The sequence below is a fragment of the Lipotes vexillifer genome, unplaced genomic scaffold (genome assembly GCF_000442215.2).
Source record: "Lipotes vexillifer unplaced genomic scaffold, Lipotes_vexillifer_v1.1 scaffold839, whole genome shotgun sequence".
NCBI lineage: Eukaryota > Metazoa > Chordata > Mammalia > Artiodactyla > Lipotidae > Lipotes > Lipotes vexillifer.
The window spans coordinates 144,290-159,964 of record NW_006795797.1 but is presented as its reverse complement, the minus strand read 5'-3'; the positions used below and the strand labels follow the sequence as shown (position 1 = coordinate 159,964).

Here is a 15,675-nt window from a genome sequence, read left to right as displayed (position 1 = left end):
ATGTTTCATAGAATTTGCTTGTGAAGCCATCTGGTCCTGGGCTTATGTTTGTGGAAGATTTTTAATCACAGTCTCAATTTCAGTGCTTGTGATTGGTCTGTTTATATTTTCTATTTCTTCCTGGTTCAGTCTTGGAAGGCTGTGCTTTTCTAAGAATTTGTCCATTTCTTCCAGGTTGTCCATTTTATTGGCCTATAACAAGTAATCTTGTAGTAATCTCTCATGATCCTTTGTATTTCTGCAGTGTCTGTTGTTACTTCTCCTGTTTCATTTCTTTTTTTTTTTTTTTTAAGTTTAGACAAATTTATTGAAACATACAGGGTGTTAGCAGAGAAATCATTCAGTGGTATGTTATATCATGCCACTACCTTGAATGTATAATTTTGAAATTATAAATATATATTTTGTCACTAAGGCTTTGGCCAAAAAAATGAAAGTCATTTAGCACATTTGTGAGAGACCAATAAATGGATCTGAACATTAAAAAGATCAAGTCACTGAATTAAACAGCAGCAACCCCTGCTAATCTAGAATCCCACTGCGTTGAAGGTAGAAGTGTCTGTGCAGAGCTAGTCATCGATTTCAGCAATCAGAAGAGATGGGGGCAGGCACACTTGTTGGCGGTGGCGGCAGAGCTGGCAGGACAGGAGAGCCGGGGTGGTCAGGTGAGCATATCCCAGAGACAGCAGCAACAGAGGGCAGTCCAGCAGGCTGTGAGGCAGGTAGATGGGCCCAGGTCATCCCTTCTCTGGTCTTCCACCACATACACTGTACTTTTAGGAGGCTCCTGAGGTCCGCCCTGCCAGCCATACTGTGGGTATCCTTGGTAGGGGTACCCCTGAGGAGGTGGGTAGGGTCCCCCCATAGGTCCTGGAGGGTAGACCTCAGGCCCCATCGGTTGCTGTGGATAAGGTGGGTATGGAGCCGTCGGACCGGGGCCTGGATACGGTGGAGGGTTCCCTTGGTTCATCAGGGACCTGCTGAGTACACCTCTCTTCTCTTCGAACCTGCTAGGCCCTGGTTCGGCCCGGACCCACTGGGATCAGACGAGACCGCACAAGTCCCCTCCTGTTTCATTTCTAATTCTACTGATTTGAGTCTTCTCCCTTTTTTTCTTGATGAGTCTGGCTAATGATTTATCTATTTTGTTTATCTTCTCAAAGAACCAGCTTTTAGTTTTATTGATCTTTACTATCGTTTCCTTCATTTCTTTTTCATTTATTTCTCATCTGATCTTTATGATTGCTTTCCTTCTGCTAACTTTGGGTTTTTTATATTCTTCTTTCTCTAATTGCTTTAGGTGCAAGGTTAGGTTGTTTATTTTAGATGTTTCTTGTTTCTTGAGGTAGGATTGTATTTCTATAAACTTCCCTCTTAGAACTGCTTTTTCTGCATCCCATAGGTTTTGGGTTGTCATGTTTTCATTGTCATTTGTTTCTAGGTATATTTTGATTTCCTCTTTGATTTCTTCAGTGATCTCTTGGTTATTTAGTAGTGTATTGTTTAGCCTCACTGTGTTTTAGTTTTTTTTCCTGTAATTGATATCTAGTCTTATAATATTGTGGTCAGAAAAGATACTTGATACAATTTCAGTTATTTTTAATTTACCAAGGATTGATTTGTGACCCAAGATATGGTCTATCCTGGAGAATGTTCCATGAACACTTGAGAAGAAAGTGTATTCTGTTGTTTTTGGATGGAATGTCCTATAAATATCAATTAAGTCCATCTTGATTAATGTATCATTTAAAGCTTGTGTTTCCTTATTTATTTTCATTTTGGAAGATCTGTCCATTGGTGAAAGTGGGGTGTTATATTCACCTACTATTACTGTGTTACTGTCAATTTCCTCTTTTATGGCTGTTAGCATTTGCCTTATGTATTGAGGTGCTCCTATGTTGGGTGCATAAATATTTACAACTGTTATATCTTCTTTTTGGATTGATCCCTTGATCACTATGTGGTGTCCTTCTTTGTCTCTTGTAATAGTCTTTATTTTAAAGTCTATTTTGTCTGATATGAGAATTGCTACTCCAGCTTTCTTTTGATTTCCATTTGCATGGAATATCTTTTTCCATTCTTTCACTTTCAGTCTGTATGTGTCCCTAGGTCTGAAGTGGGTCTCTTGTAGACAGCATAAGTATGGGTCTTGTTTTTCTATCCATTCAGCCAGTCTATGTCTTTTGGTTGGAGCATTTAATCCATTTACATTTATTTATATGTATATTCCTATTAACATTTTCTTAATTGTTTTGTGTTTCTTATTGCAGGTCTTTTCCTTCTCTTGTGTTTCCTGCCTAGAGAAGTTCCTTTAGCATTTGTTGTAAAGCTGGTTTGGTGGTGCTGAATTCTCTTCGCTTTTGCTTGTCTGTAATTTCTCCACCGAATTTGAATGAGATCTTTGCGGGGTAGAGTAATCTTGGTTGTAGGTTTTTTGTTGCTTTTCCCTTGCTGCTTTTAATAGTTTCTTTGTATTTAATTTTTGATAGTCTGATTGGTATGTGTCCTGGTGTGTTTCTCCTTGGATTTATCCTGTATGGGACTCTGTGCACTTCCTGAACTTGATTATTTTCTTTCCCATATTAGGGAATTTTTAAAGTATAATGTCTTCAAAATTTTCTCAGTCCCTTTCTTTTTCTCTTCTTGTTCTGGGACCCCTATAATTTAAATGTTGGTGCATTGAATGTTGTCCCAGAGGTCTCTGAGACTGTCCTCAATTCTTTTCATTCTTTTTTCTTTATTCTGCTCTGTGGTATTTATTTCCACTATTTTATCTTCCAGTCACTTATCCATTCTTCTGCCTCAGTTATTCTGCCATTGATTCCTTCTAGAGAATTTTAAATTTCATTTATTGTATTGTTCATCATTGTTTGTTTGCTCTTTAGTCCTTCTAAGTCCTTGTTAAAAGTTTCTTGTATTTTCTCCATTCTGTTTCCAAGATTTTGGACCATCTTTACTATCACTACTCTGAATTCTCTTTTAGGTAGACTGCCTATTTCCTCTTCATTTGTTTGATCTGGTGGGTTTTTACCTTGCCTCTTCATCTGCTGTGTATTTCTCTGTCTTCTCATTTTGCTTAACTTACTGTTTTTGGGGTCTTTTTTTTACAGTCCACAGGTTCGTAGTTCCCATTGTTTTTGGTGTCTGCCCACAGTGGGTAAGTTTGGTTCAGTGGGCTGTGGAGGCTTGCTGGTGGAGGGGACTGGTGCCTCTTTTCTGGTGGATGAGTCTTGATCTTGTCTTTCTAGTGGGCACGACCACATCCGGTGGTGTGTTTTGGGGGTGTCTGTGAAATTACTATGATTTTAGGCAGTCTCTCTGCTAATGAGTGGGTTTGTGTTCCTGTCTTGCTAGTTGTTTGGCATAGGGTGTCCGGCATGGTAGCTTGCTGGTCATTGAGTGGAGCTGGGCTTTAGCATTGAGATGGAGATCTCTGGGAGAACTTTTGCCATTTGATATTATGTGGGGCTGGGAGGTCTCTGGTGGACCTGTGTCCTGAGCTCGGATCTCCCACCTCAGAGGCTCAGGCCTGACACCCAACCACAGCATCGTGACCCTGTCAGCCACATGGCTCAGAAGAAAAGGGAGGAAAAAGGAAGAAAGTACAAGAGAAAAAATAATAAAATAATATAAAATTATTAAAATAAAAAATATTTTTTAAAATAAAAGAGTATTAAAAAAGAAAGAAAGAAGAGAGCAACCAAAGCAAGAAACAAATCCACCAATGATAACAAGCACTAGAAACTATACTATAAAAAGAACCCATAAAACCAAAAGAACGGACAGACGGAACCCTAGGACAAATGGTAAAAGCAATCCTATACAGATGAAATCACACAAAGACTTATACACATACACACTCACAAAAAGAGAAAAAGGAAAAAAAAAATATATAAAAGGAAGAAAGCAACCAAATAAATAATCTACAAATGACAATAAGCTCTAACTATTTAACTAAGGTAAACATACAACCAAAACAAATGAGGTGCAGAAAGGAAACCCCAAGTCTACAGTTGCTCCCAAAGTCCACCACATCAATTTTCGGATGATTCATTGTCTATTCAGGTATTCCACAGATGCAGGGTACATCAGGTTGATTGATTGTGGAGGTTTAATCTGCTGCTCCTGAGGCTGCTGGGAGAGATTTCCCTTTCTCTTATTATTTCTCACAGCTCCTGGGGTTCAGCTTTGGATTTGGCGCTGCCTCTGCCTGTAGGTCACCTGAGGGTGTCTGTTCCCCACCCAGACAGGACAGAGTTAAAGTAGCATCTGATTAGGTGGCTCTGGCTCACTCAGGCTTGGGGGAGGAAGGGGTACGGAATGCGGGGCCAGCCTGCGGCGGTAGAGGCCAGCGTGACGTTGTACCAGCCTGAGGTGTGCCATGTGTTCTCCCAGGGAAGTTCTTCCTGGATCATGGGACCCAGGCAATGGCATGCTGCACAGGCTCCCGGGGGCAGCGGTGTGGATAGTGACCTGTGCTTGAACATAGGCTTCTTGGTGGCTGCAGCAGCAGCCTTAGCCTCATGCCCATCTCTGGTGTCTGAGCTGATAGCTGTGGCTCGCACCCATCTCTGTACCTCGTTTAGGCAGTGTTCTGAATCCCCTCTCCTCACGCACCCCGAAACAGTGGTCTCTTGCCGCTTAGGCAGTTCCAGACTTGTTCCCAGATGCTCTCCCAGCTAGCTGTAGTATGCTAGCTGTGGCACACTACCCCACTTCGTGCTGTGTTCACACAGTCAACCCTAGTCCTCTCCTTGTGATCTGATCTCCGAAGCCCGAGCCTCAGCTCCCATCCCCCACCCACCCCAGAGGGTGAGCAGACAAGCCTCTTAGGCTGGTGAGTGCTGGTTGGCACTGATCCTCTGTGTGGGAATCTCTCCACTTTGCCTTCTGTACCCCTGTTGCTGCGCTGGCTCCGAAGCTTCCTTCCTGCCACCCCACGTCTCCACCAGTGAAGGGGCTTCCTAGTGCGTGGGAACGTTTCCTCCTTCACAGCTTCTTCCCAGAGGTGCAGTTCCTGCCCCTATTCTTTTGTCTCTGTTTTTTCTTTTTTCTTTTACCCTATCCAGGTACATGGGGAGTTTCTTGCTTTTTGGGAAGTGTGAAGTCTTCTTCCAGAGTTCATTAGGTGTTCTGTAGGAGTTGTTCCACATGTAGATTATTCTTGAGGTATTTGTGGGGAGGAAGGTCATCTCCATGTCTTACTCCTCTGCCATCTTGAAGATCCTTCTATTTCTGCTTTCTTGAGCTATGCATCTAGGGAAATTAAATGTGATCAGTTCCTCCCTGATTATACTTTTTTTTCCCGTGTAGTTGATTGCCAGTGATAAATTACCAGTCATCACAGGGGAGGTTAGGGGTTTGTTATTCTGGTATAATTTTGTTCTTTCCCATTCTCTCTATATGTTTAAGGACTAACAGTTTGAATTTCTTCAATTCTTCCTTCTATTGTTCTACTGAAATCTAACTTTAAAATGTTAATGGCATTGAATCAGTTAATCAGGATTTGTTGTGTACCTATTAGGTGACAATTTCGGAATCATCTTTGATTCAGTATATCTCTTTGTCTTGCTTTTCATGTCTGGAATCCAAATACTACTGATGTTGCCCTTGGGAAACCCTTTTAATGAATTCTCCATTTCTACTATTATTACCTTAGACTGGCATTTATTTTCTCTCACAACTAGTGATTTCCAACTTGTTTATCTGATTCCCAGGTACTCTACCAGACTTACTACATATGAATATTCAGAGGTTAAACCTGGTGATCTGTTTTTCTGAAAACATCTTTGTGCCATTTTGACATAGCCTATTTACATAAAATCATGCAATTATTAAAGTGTTCTCCAAATTTTTCTTCTCCAAGATTTACCCAAGACCAACTCATTCTTTACTTTCTATTAGACATCATGGGAAAATATGTAATGAACATAAGCCCTTATTCATCATGCTTCTTCTTGTCCAGAAAATTTAGAAGAGCTCCATAGTATGTAGATGATAAATTATGGATTCCATAGCCAAAGATCTTTGGTCCTTAGTAATATCAGAACTTTTTTTCCTGGCTTTTGCTGCACCTCCCTCCAGCAGAAGCTTTTAATATACTCATATTTCATGTATTTGCCCAATATGTTGTCCCTACTGTGGCTCCCTACCTCTGCCATCTCTCACCTCTTCTCACTTCACCTCATGTATATCTTGTTCTTCCAACAAGATGTAAAACATATTTTATCTTTTGAAGACAGGAATTGTATTTTATACATTTCTTCATTTTTGGCATTCTGAGCAAAAGTTATGGTTCAGTAAATCCTTGTTAAATGGTATTGAGTGTGCTTACAGGTCAAAACTGTGGATTTGACTAATTAATTAGACCTTTTCTATTATTCTCAAAATTTCTCAAACACTAATTTAGTTCTTCCTTTTGGTTTGGTACCCAGAAAATTTGGGGCTCATCAATAGATGATTGAGGATAGCAGTGCTAATTATATAATGGCATTTTTAAGTTTCTATAAGTATGAGCAGTTCCTAAATGAAATCTAAAAAGGCATGTCATCATTGGAACAAAGGTGGGGGTAGGAACCCTATTTTTACTTCTTCCTTTTATTTTGCTAAATATTTATGTATTTATTTATTTGGTTGCACAGGGTCTTAGTTGCAGCAGACAGGCTCCTTAGTTGCCACATGTGGGCTCCTTAGTTGTGGTATGCATGTGGGATCTAGTTCCCTGACCAGGGACTGAACCCAGACCCCATGCATTGGGAGTGCAGCATCTTAACCACTGTACCACCAGGGAAGTCCCTACTGCTTCCTTTTTTAAAAAATATCAAGCATTATACCTGGGAAACCTATTACTATTATTACTATTACTAAACCTATTACCTGTTATTACTTGATTAATCCAAGAGTAAGCTGTAAGTAGACAAAATAATAAAATGTTCTTTAAAACCATGCCAGTGGGAATTAAGTTCACTTGTGTGAGATGGACTCCTGGTGAAATGGCTAAAGTTTTGGTTAGATAAGCAAGTGAAAATAAACTTCTAGTGTTCTTGTGTTCCAGGGATTGGCAGAACCAAAAACTGGTGTTTGCTAGGTTGACCATAAAAATGACCCTTCGATATCAAGATTTTCTCTGATTAATAGTAACTCTCCTTCACCCTAAGACATAAGAAACATGTTGGTGAGGAGTGAGGAAAATATCTAAACAGTGCAACTGAGTCAGAAATCAGATGGCCTTAATCTAGTCAGTGCTACTAGGAACCAGGGAACATCTTGGTACATGTTTTCACACTGATGATTTTTATCTGTTCACCTAAAGTGTTAGTATTCACTCAAGGCATTTTAAAGATCATGAGGCCTCTAGCTCCTTTCTCCTTAAAGTGACTACCTCTCTTCAGTTGTCTAACTTGGAAGTGTTACTGGAGTTTTCTGGGAGCAGTAGAGCTAGAAAAGAGCCAAGACACTGAAAAGTTAGATAGGTGTTTGCTACTTCAGACTGCAAAGCCAGGAGTTGGATTCTAACAAAAATTTCTAATAAGTTTTTTGGGGTGGGTTTTAGTACCAGTAATAGACTTTTTTATTTTAAAGGAATATTTGATATTGGTCCAAGGAAAGGACAATTTCAAACTTCAAGATAAAAATAAAAATTGATAAGTAAATGGAGCTGAAACATCTGCTTCTAATAATAGCAAGCTAGGAAATGTAGAGCAGTTATTCTATTCAAAACAAACTTAAAAAGCAAAAAAGAGCTTTTTTTTTTTTTTTTTTTTAAAAAGCAAGGTATTACCAGATCAAAATGTTGAAATAAATGAGAAACTAGAAAGGTAGGGTCAAAACTTACAGTGACCTTTTTCCTGAGGGCATTTTCCCATTTGGAAACAAAAGGCTAAGAAATTGAGCTTTCATTTTGGTGGTCATGAGACTAAGAGGACAAAACTTAAAACACAGGGTCCTGATATACTAAAATTCTGAATGGCTCTACTGTCAGGGAACACTTGAACTGGAAGTAAACTTCCTCTTATATGAACTTGCAGCCAAGATGCTCACACTCTGGATGAACTTAAAAATGTTCTCAGACTGGTAGGGAGCCCCAGACAGATTACAGAAATAAACAACAGTCTTCTCAGTTAGAATGGAGCTTTATTCTAAGTTTCAGATTATTTCTACAATTAATTTTTCAAATACAAAGATTACTGAGCGCATATAGAAACAAACAAAAAGGCAGAGAAGAGAGGCGGGCCGGGGAGGGAGACACAGGGAATAACTTCCCGAGGAGGAGGACCACGACAAGAAGGTGGAGCCCACAGGAGGGGCCGGCTCCCTCCCTCCACATGGCCGCCGCCGCCGCCGCAGGGCTCGGCGGGGGCAGAGGGCGATGGCTCTCAGGGCAGCGCGTAGTGGGACCAATTGCCCAATACTCTGGCAGGGGCTGGGGCCCCAGATAAATAGCCACCCAGCAGGCCCGGAGATGCCGGGGAGAGCAGCGGCCGCGGTCCTCTCCGCACCACCCACCCGGGGCACTGCGCCCTGTGCTGCACCCCGGAGAACCGCCAAGGCCAGTACCCAGGGACTCACGCCAGAGGTGAGAGGATAGCTGTTTCCCCTAAAATCTCTGGAGAGCAAGGAGAGTGCAGAGAACCTGCTCACTAGCCTGGGTAACATCGGACAGTGTAAGTGGAGCCACTGGGAACAGACACCAAAAACAATGGGAACTATGAACCTGCAGCCTGCAAAAAGGAGACCCCAAACACAGTAAGATAAGCAAATGAGAAGACAGAAAAACACACAGCAGATGAAGGAGCAAGATAAAAATGCACCACACCTAACAAATGAAGAGGAAATAGGCAGTCTACCTGAAAAAGAATTCAGAATAATGATAGTAAAGATGATCCAAAATCTTGGAAATAGAATGGACAAAATGCAAGAAACAGTTAACAAGGACATAGAAGAAATAAAGATGAAACAGACAATGATGAACAACACAATAAATGAAATTAAAAATACTCTAGATGGGATCAATAGCAGAATAACTGAGGCAGAAGAACGGATAAGTGACCTGGAAGATAAAATAGTGGAAATAACTACTGCAGAGCAGAATAAAGAAAAAAGAATGAAAAGAACTGAGGAAAGTCTCAGAGAGGTCTGGGACAACATTAAATGCACCAACATTCGAATTATAGGGGTTCCAGAAGAAGAAGAGAAAAAGAAAGGGACTGAGAAAATATTTGAAGAGATTATGGTTGAAAATTTCCCTAATATGGGAAAGGAAAGAGTTAATCAAGTCCAGGAAGCACAGAGAGTCCTATACAGGATAAATCCAAGGAGGAATATGCCAAGACACATAATAATCAAATTGTCAAAACTTAAATACAAAGAAAGCATATTAAAAGCAGCAAGGGAAAAACAACAAATAACACACAAGGGAATCCCCATAAGGTTAACAGCTGATCTCTCAGCAGAAACTCTGCAAGCCAGAAGGGAGTGGCAGGACATACTGAAAGTGATGAAGGAGAAAAACCTGCAACCAAGATTACTCGACCCAGCAAAGATCTCATTCAGATTTGATAGAGAAAATAAAACTTTTACAGACAAGCAAAAGCTGAGAGAGTTCAGCATCACCAAACCAGCTTTACAACAAATGCTAAAGGAACTTCTCTAGACAAGAAACACAAGAGAAGGAAAAGACCAATAATAACAAACCCAAAACAATTAATAAAATGGCATAGGAACATACATATCGATAATTACCTTAAATGTAAATGGACTAAATGCTCCCACCAAAAGACACAGATTGGCTGAATGGATACAAAAACAAGACCCATATATATGCTGTCTACAAGAGACCCACTTCAGACCTAGAGACACATACAGACTGAAAGTAAGGGGATGGAAAAAGATATTCCATGCAAATGGAAACCAAAAGAAAGCTGGAGTAGCAATTCTCATATCAGACAAAATAGACTTTAAAATAAGGACTATCAGAAGAGACAAAGAAGGACACTACATAATGATTAAGGGATCGATCCAAGAAGAAGATATAACAATTGTAAATATTTATGCACCCAACAAAAAACCCCAGAGTTAGCAGAAGGAAAGAAATCATAAAAATCAGATCAGAAATAAATGAAAAAGAAATGAAGGAAACAATAGCAAAGATCAATAAAACTAAAAGCTGGTTCTTTGAGAAGATTAACAAAATTGATAAACCATTAGCCAGACTCATCAAGAAAATAAGGGAGAAGACTCAAATCAATAGAATCAGAAATGAAAAAGGAGAAGTAACAACTGACACTGCAGAAATACAAAAAATCATGAGGGATTACTACAAGCAACTCTATGCCAATAAAATGGACAATCTGGAAGAAATGGACAAATTCTTAGAAATGCACAAACTGCCAAGACTGAATCAGGAAGAAATAGAAAATATGAACAGACCAATCACAAACACTGAAATTGAAACTGTGATTAAAAATCTTCCAACAAACAAAAGCCCAGGACCAGATGGCTTCACAGGCGAATTCTATCAAACATTTAGAGAAGAGCTAACACCTATCCTTCTCAAACTCTTCCAAAATATAGCAGAGGGAGGAACACTCCCAAACTCATTCTACGAGGCCACCATCACCTTGATACCAAAACCAGACAAGGATGTCACAAAGAAAGAAAACTACAGGCCAATATCACTGATGAACATAGATGCAAAAATCCTCAACAAAATACTAGCAAACAGAATCCAACAGCACATTAAAAGGATCATACACCATGATCAAGTGGGGTTTATTCCAGGAATGCAAGGATTCTTCAATATACGCAAATCTATCAATGTGATTAACCATATTAACAAATTGAAGGAGAAAAACCATATGATCATCTCAATAGATGCAGAGAAAGCTTTTGACAAAATTCAACACCCATTTATGATAAAAACCCTGCAGAAAGTAGGTGTAGAGGGAACTTTCCTCAATATAATAAAGGCCGTATATGACAAGCCCACAGCCAACATCATCCTCAATGGCGAAAAACTGAAAGCATTTCCACTAAGGTCAGGAACAAGACAAGGTTGCCCACTCTCACCACTCTTATTCAACATAGTTTTGGAAGTTTTAGCCACAGCAATCAGAGAAGAAAAGGAAATAAAAGGAATCCAAATCGGAAAAGAAGAAGTAAAGCTGTCACTGTTTGCAGATGACATGATACTATACATAGAGAATCCTAAAGATGCTACCAGAAAACTACTAGAGCTAATCAATGAATTTGGTAAAGTAGCAGGATACAAAATTAATGCACAGAAATCTCTGGCATTCCTATATACTAATGATGAAAAATCTGAAAGTGAAATCAAGAAAACACTCCCATTTACCATTGCAACAAAAAGAATAAAATATCTAGGAATAAACCTACCTAAGGAGACAAAAGACCTGTATGCAGAAAATTATAAGACACTGATGAAAGAAATTAAAGATGATACAAACAGATGGAGAGATATACCATGTTCTTGGATTGGAAGAATCAACATTGTGAAAATGACTCTACTACCCAAAGCAATCTATAGATTCAATGCAATCCCTATCAAACTACCACTGGCATTTTTCACAGAACTAGAACAAAAAATTTCACAATTTGTATGGAAACACAAAAGACCCCGAATAGCCAAAGCAATCTTGAGAACAAAAAATGGAGCTGGAGGAATCAGGCTGCCTGACTTCAGACTATACTACAAAGCTACAGTAATCAAGACAGTATGGTACTGGCACAAAAACAGAAAGATAGATCAATGGAATAGGACAGAAAGCCCAGAGATAAACCCATGCACATATGGACACCTTATCTTTGATTAAGGTGGCAGGAACGTACAGTGGAGAAAGGACAGCCTCTTCAATAAGTGGTGCTGGGAAAACTGGACAGGTACATGTAAAAGTATGAGGTTAGATCACTCCGTAACACCATACACAAAAATAAGCTCAAAATGGATTAAAGACCTAAATGTAAGGCCAGAGACTCTCAAATTCTTAGAGGAAAACATAGGCAGAACATTCTAGGACATAAATCACAGCAAGATCCTTTTTGACCCACCTCCTAGAGAAATGGAAATAAAACCAAAAATAAACAAATGGGACCTAATGAAACTTCAAAGCTTTTGCACAGCAAAGGAAACCATAAACAAGAGCAAAAGACAACACCCAGATTGGGAGAAATTATTTGCAAATGAAGCAACTGACAAAGGATTAATTTCCAAAATTTACAAGCAGCTCATGCAACTCAATAACAAAAAAACAAACAACCCAATCCAAAAATGGGCAGAAGGCCTAAATAGACATTTCTCCAAAGAAGATATACAGACTGCCAACAAACACATGAAAGAATGCTCAACATCACTAATCATTAGAGAAATGCAAATCAAAACTACAATGAGATATCATCTCACCCCAGTCAGAATGGCCATCATCAAAAAATCTAGAAACAATAAATGCTGGAGAGGGTGTGGAGAAAAGGGAACCCTCCTGCACTGCTGGTAGGAATGTGAATTGGTTCAGCCACTATGGAGAACAGTATGGAGGTTCCTTAAAAAACTACAAATAGAACTACCATATGACCCAGCAATCCCACTACTGGGCATATACCCTGAGAAAACCAAAATTCAAAGAGTCATGTACCAAAATGTTCATTGAAGCTCTATTTACAATAGCCCAGAGATGGAAATAACCTAAGTGCCCATCGTCGGATGAATGGATAAAGAAGATGTGGCACATATATACAATGGAATATTACTCAGCCATGAAAAGAAATGAAATTGAGCTATTTGTAATGAGGTGGATAGACCTAGAGTCTGTCATACAGAGTGAAGTAAGTCAGAAAGAGAAAGACAAATACCGTATGCTAACACATATATATGGAATTTAAGAAAAAAAAATGTCATGAAGAACCTATGGGTAAGACAGGAATAAAGACACAGACCTACTGGAGAATGGACTTGAGGATATGGGGAGGGGGAAGGGTGAGCTGTGACAGGGTGAGAGAGAGGCATGGACATATATACACTAACAAATGTAAACCAGATAACTAGTGGGAAGCAGCCACATGGCACAGGGATATCGGCTCGGTGCTTTGTGACTGCCTGGAGGGGTGGGATAGGGAGGGAGGGAGACGCAAGAGGGAAGAGATATGGGAACATATGTATATGTATAACTGATTCACTTTGTTATGAAGCAGAAACTAACACACCATTGTAAAGCAATTATACCCCAATAAAGATGTTAAAAAACAAAACAAACAAAAAAAAAAGCAAAGCAGCAGAAAAAAGAGAAACAGATCAGAATGACTAAACAAATATTAAAAACAAATTATTACATTTACTATTTTTAAAGAAATAAAAGACATGCTTTTAAATATTTGCAGGAAATTATAAAAAGTAAAAGAGTAGGCTTGAAAAATAACCAAGCAGAAATTCTGGAACTAGAACAAAAGATGAACCCAAATTAGGAACTGAATAGGTGGATTTAACACCAAATTAAACACTGCTGAAAAAAGAATTAGTGTATAAAAAGGTATATCAGAAGTTACCTAGAACTTTGCTGCTCAGAGTATAAGATAGAGGTATTAATTAAGGTCAACATGGCTGAAAATTTTCCGGAAAAAAATGAAAGACACCATCCCATGGCTTAAAGAAGTCCAAAGATTCCCGATCAAAAGAAAAAACAAACCTCATACTTAGGTATAACATAATTTAGAACTGTAGAAAAATAAAGACAAAGAATATTATCTTCAAAATTCTGTAATAACCTATATGGGAAAAGAATCTGAAAAAGAATGAATATATGTATATGTAGCTGGATTACTATGCTGTACACCTGAAACCAGCGCAACACTGTAAGTCAACTATACTCCAATAAAATTTTTCTAAAAAAGAATATCATCTTAAAGTTAGCCAGAAAATCAAAGATAACAGAAACAAGAGGTAACAATGATTGACTCAGATAAGTAATTATCATCCTACCACACATAGTTTTAATTATTTATCTGATTTGGTTTAAAGGTACCATATGGCCTGTGAAAAATAAATCAGTTATTAATATAAGAAATAGAGTCAGAATGTCTGGGTTCAAAGCCTTGTCTACAACTAACTACATAATCTTGAGCCATTCACATAGCTTTTAATCTTAAGCCATTCACACAGCTTTTTAATACCTCAGGGTCTGTATGATGCTTAAGATGAGGCAATGTGAATAGAGCACTTGTCGTAGTCTCTAGCATATAGATACTACTCAATAAGTGTTAAGTATTATCATGAATATTATTTTGTAATATATTTTAAACAATATCATTTATTTTCATTTTATAGAGCATAGATTTTTATAGGTGATTCTTATTTGTTTTTTTTGTTTGTTTTTTTTTGTTTTTGTTTTTGTTTTTTTTTGCAGTACGCAGGCCTCTCACTGTTGTGGCCTCTCCTGTTGCGGAGCACAGGCTCCGGACGTGCAGGCTCAGCGGCATGGCTCACAGCCCCAGCCGCTCTGCGGCATGTGGGATCTTCCCAGACCGGGGCACGAACCCGTGTCCCCTGAATCGGCAGGCGGACTCTCAACCACTGCGCCACCAGGGAAGCCCTTATAGGTGATTCTTTAAAAAGGCTGAGACACCTATGGTTTGTTTTAATGCATACATTAACACAGTATTTTATTTTTATTTGTGAGGGATATGAACATATTAAATACGTCCCTGGTGGACATGTGAAAAATTCTCTGAAAACTGCAAATCACCATGAAAATAGTTGTAATTTAATTTATGCCACATAAAAATTGCATGGGATAAGAAGTAATATAATCATTATACAGACAATGATAACAAATGCTTATGATATGCTCATCATGTGCCAAGTCCTGTTCTAAGTGCTTTAAATGTGTTATCTCATTTCACACCAACTTTATGACACAGGTACAGTTATAATCCCCATTGTATAGAGCATGAACTTGAACTATAGAAAGGAGTCAGTCCACGTAAGGGCTGTGAGTTAATCCTTGACCGTCTGACTTGAAAGTTTGCACTTTACCTTGGATGAATAAACCAAGCCCTAGAGAGCCTTCCAAGGAAGTACTGAATCGAGATTATATTTCAATTCTGTTGGTATTCCAGAAGCACTCCAGTACACTGCTCATCTAGAGGTTTATAAATGTTCCCAATGGGCCTTTTCAGATTATGCAAAAAAAACTATAAAATAGTACTGAAGGGCTTCCCTGGTGGCGCAGTGGTTGAGAGTCCGCCTGCCGATGCAGGGGACATGGGTTCGTGCCCCGGTCCAGGAAGATCCCACATGCCGCGGAGAGGCTGGGCCCGTGAGCCATGGCCGCTGAGCCTGCGCGTTCAGAGCCTGTGCTCCACAATGGGAGAGGCCACAACACTGAAAGGCCCGCGTACCGAAAAAAAAAAAAAAAGTACTGAAATTTGCAATTCAAAACATTTAAGTTGTTACGTACCTACTTCTTTCTCTTTGTTTCCTTATATACCTACTTTTCCTTTTTCTTTTTTTTTTCTCCCTAGATTATGTTTTTGTTCAAAACTGAAGTGAGTAGGCCCTGGTAAAATGTGTCAGTGCTCTTTAAATGAAATCTGAGAATAGTTATGCATTAGATAGGCAATGGTAATATCTGAATATTAGAGCAATACCACTTTTTATAGTTTGATGGA

General features: G+C 39.1%; 1 protein-coding gene across 1 annotated transcript; it reads right to left on the bottom strand.

The window, feature by feature from the left end:
* Positions 1-294: 294 nt before the first annotated feature.
* On the bottom strand, positions 295-1,056 carry CYSTM1 (cysteine rich transmembrane module containing 1). Its single transcript, XM_007467907.1, has one exon. The coding sequence runs from the start codon at positions 968-970 to the stop codon at positions 662-664; it is 309 nt and encodes a 102-aa protein (XP_007467969.1). The 5' UTR covers positions 971-1,056; the 3' UTR covers positions 295-661.
* Positions 1,057-15,675: the final 14,619 nt, after the last annotated feature.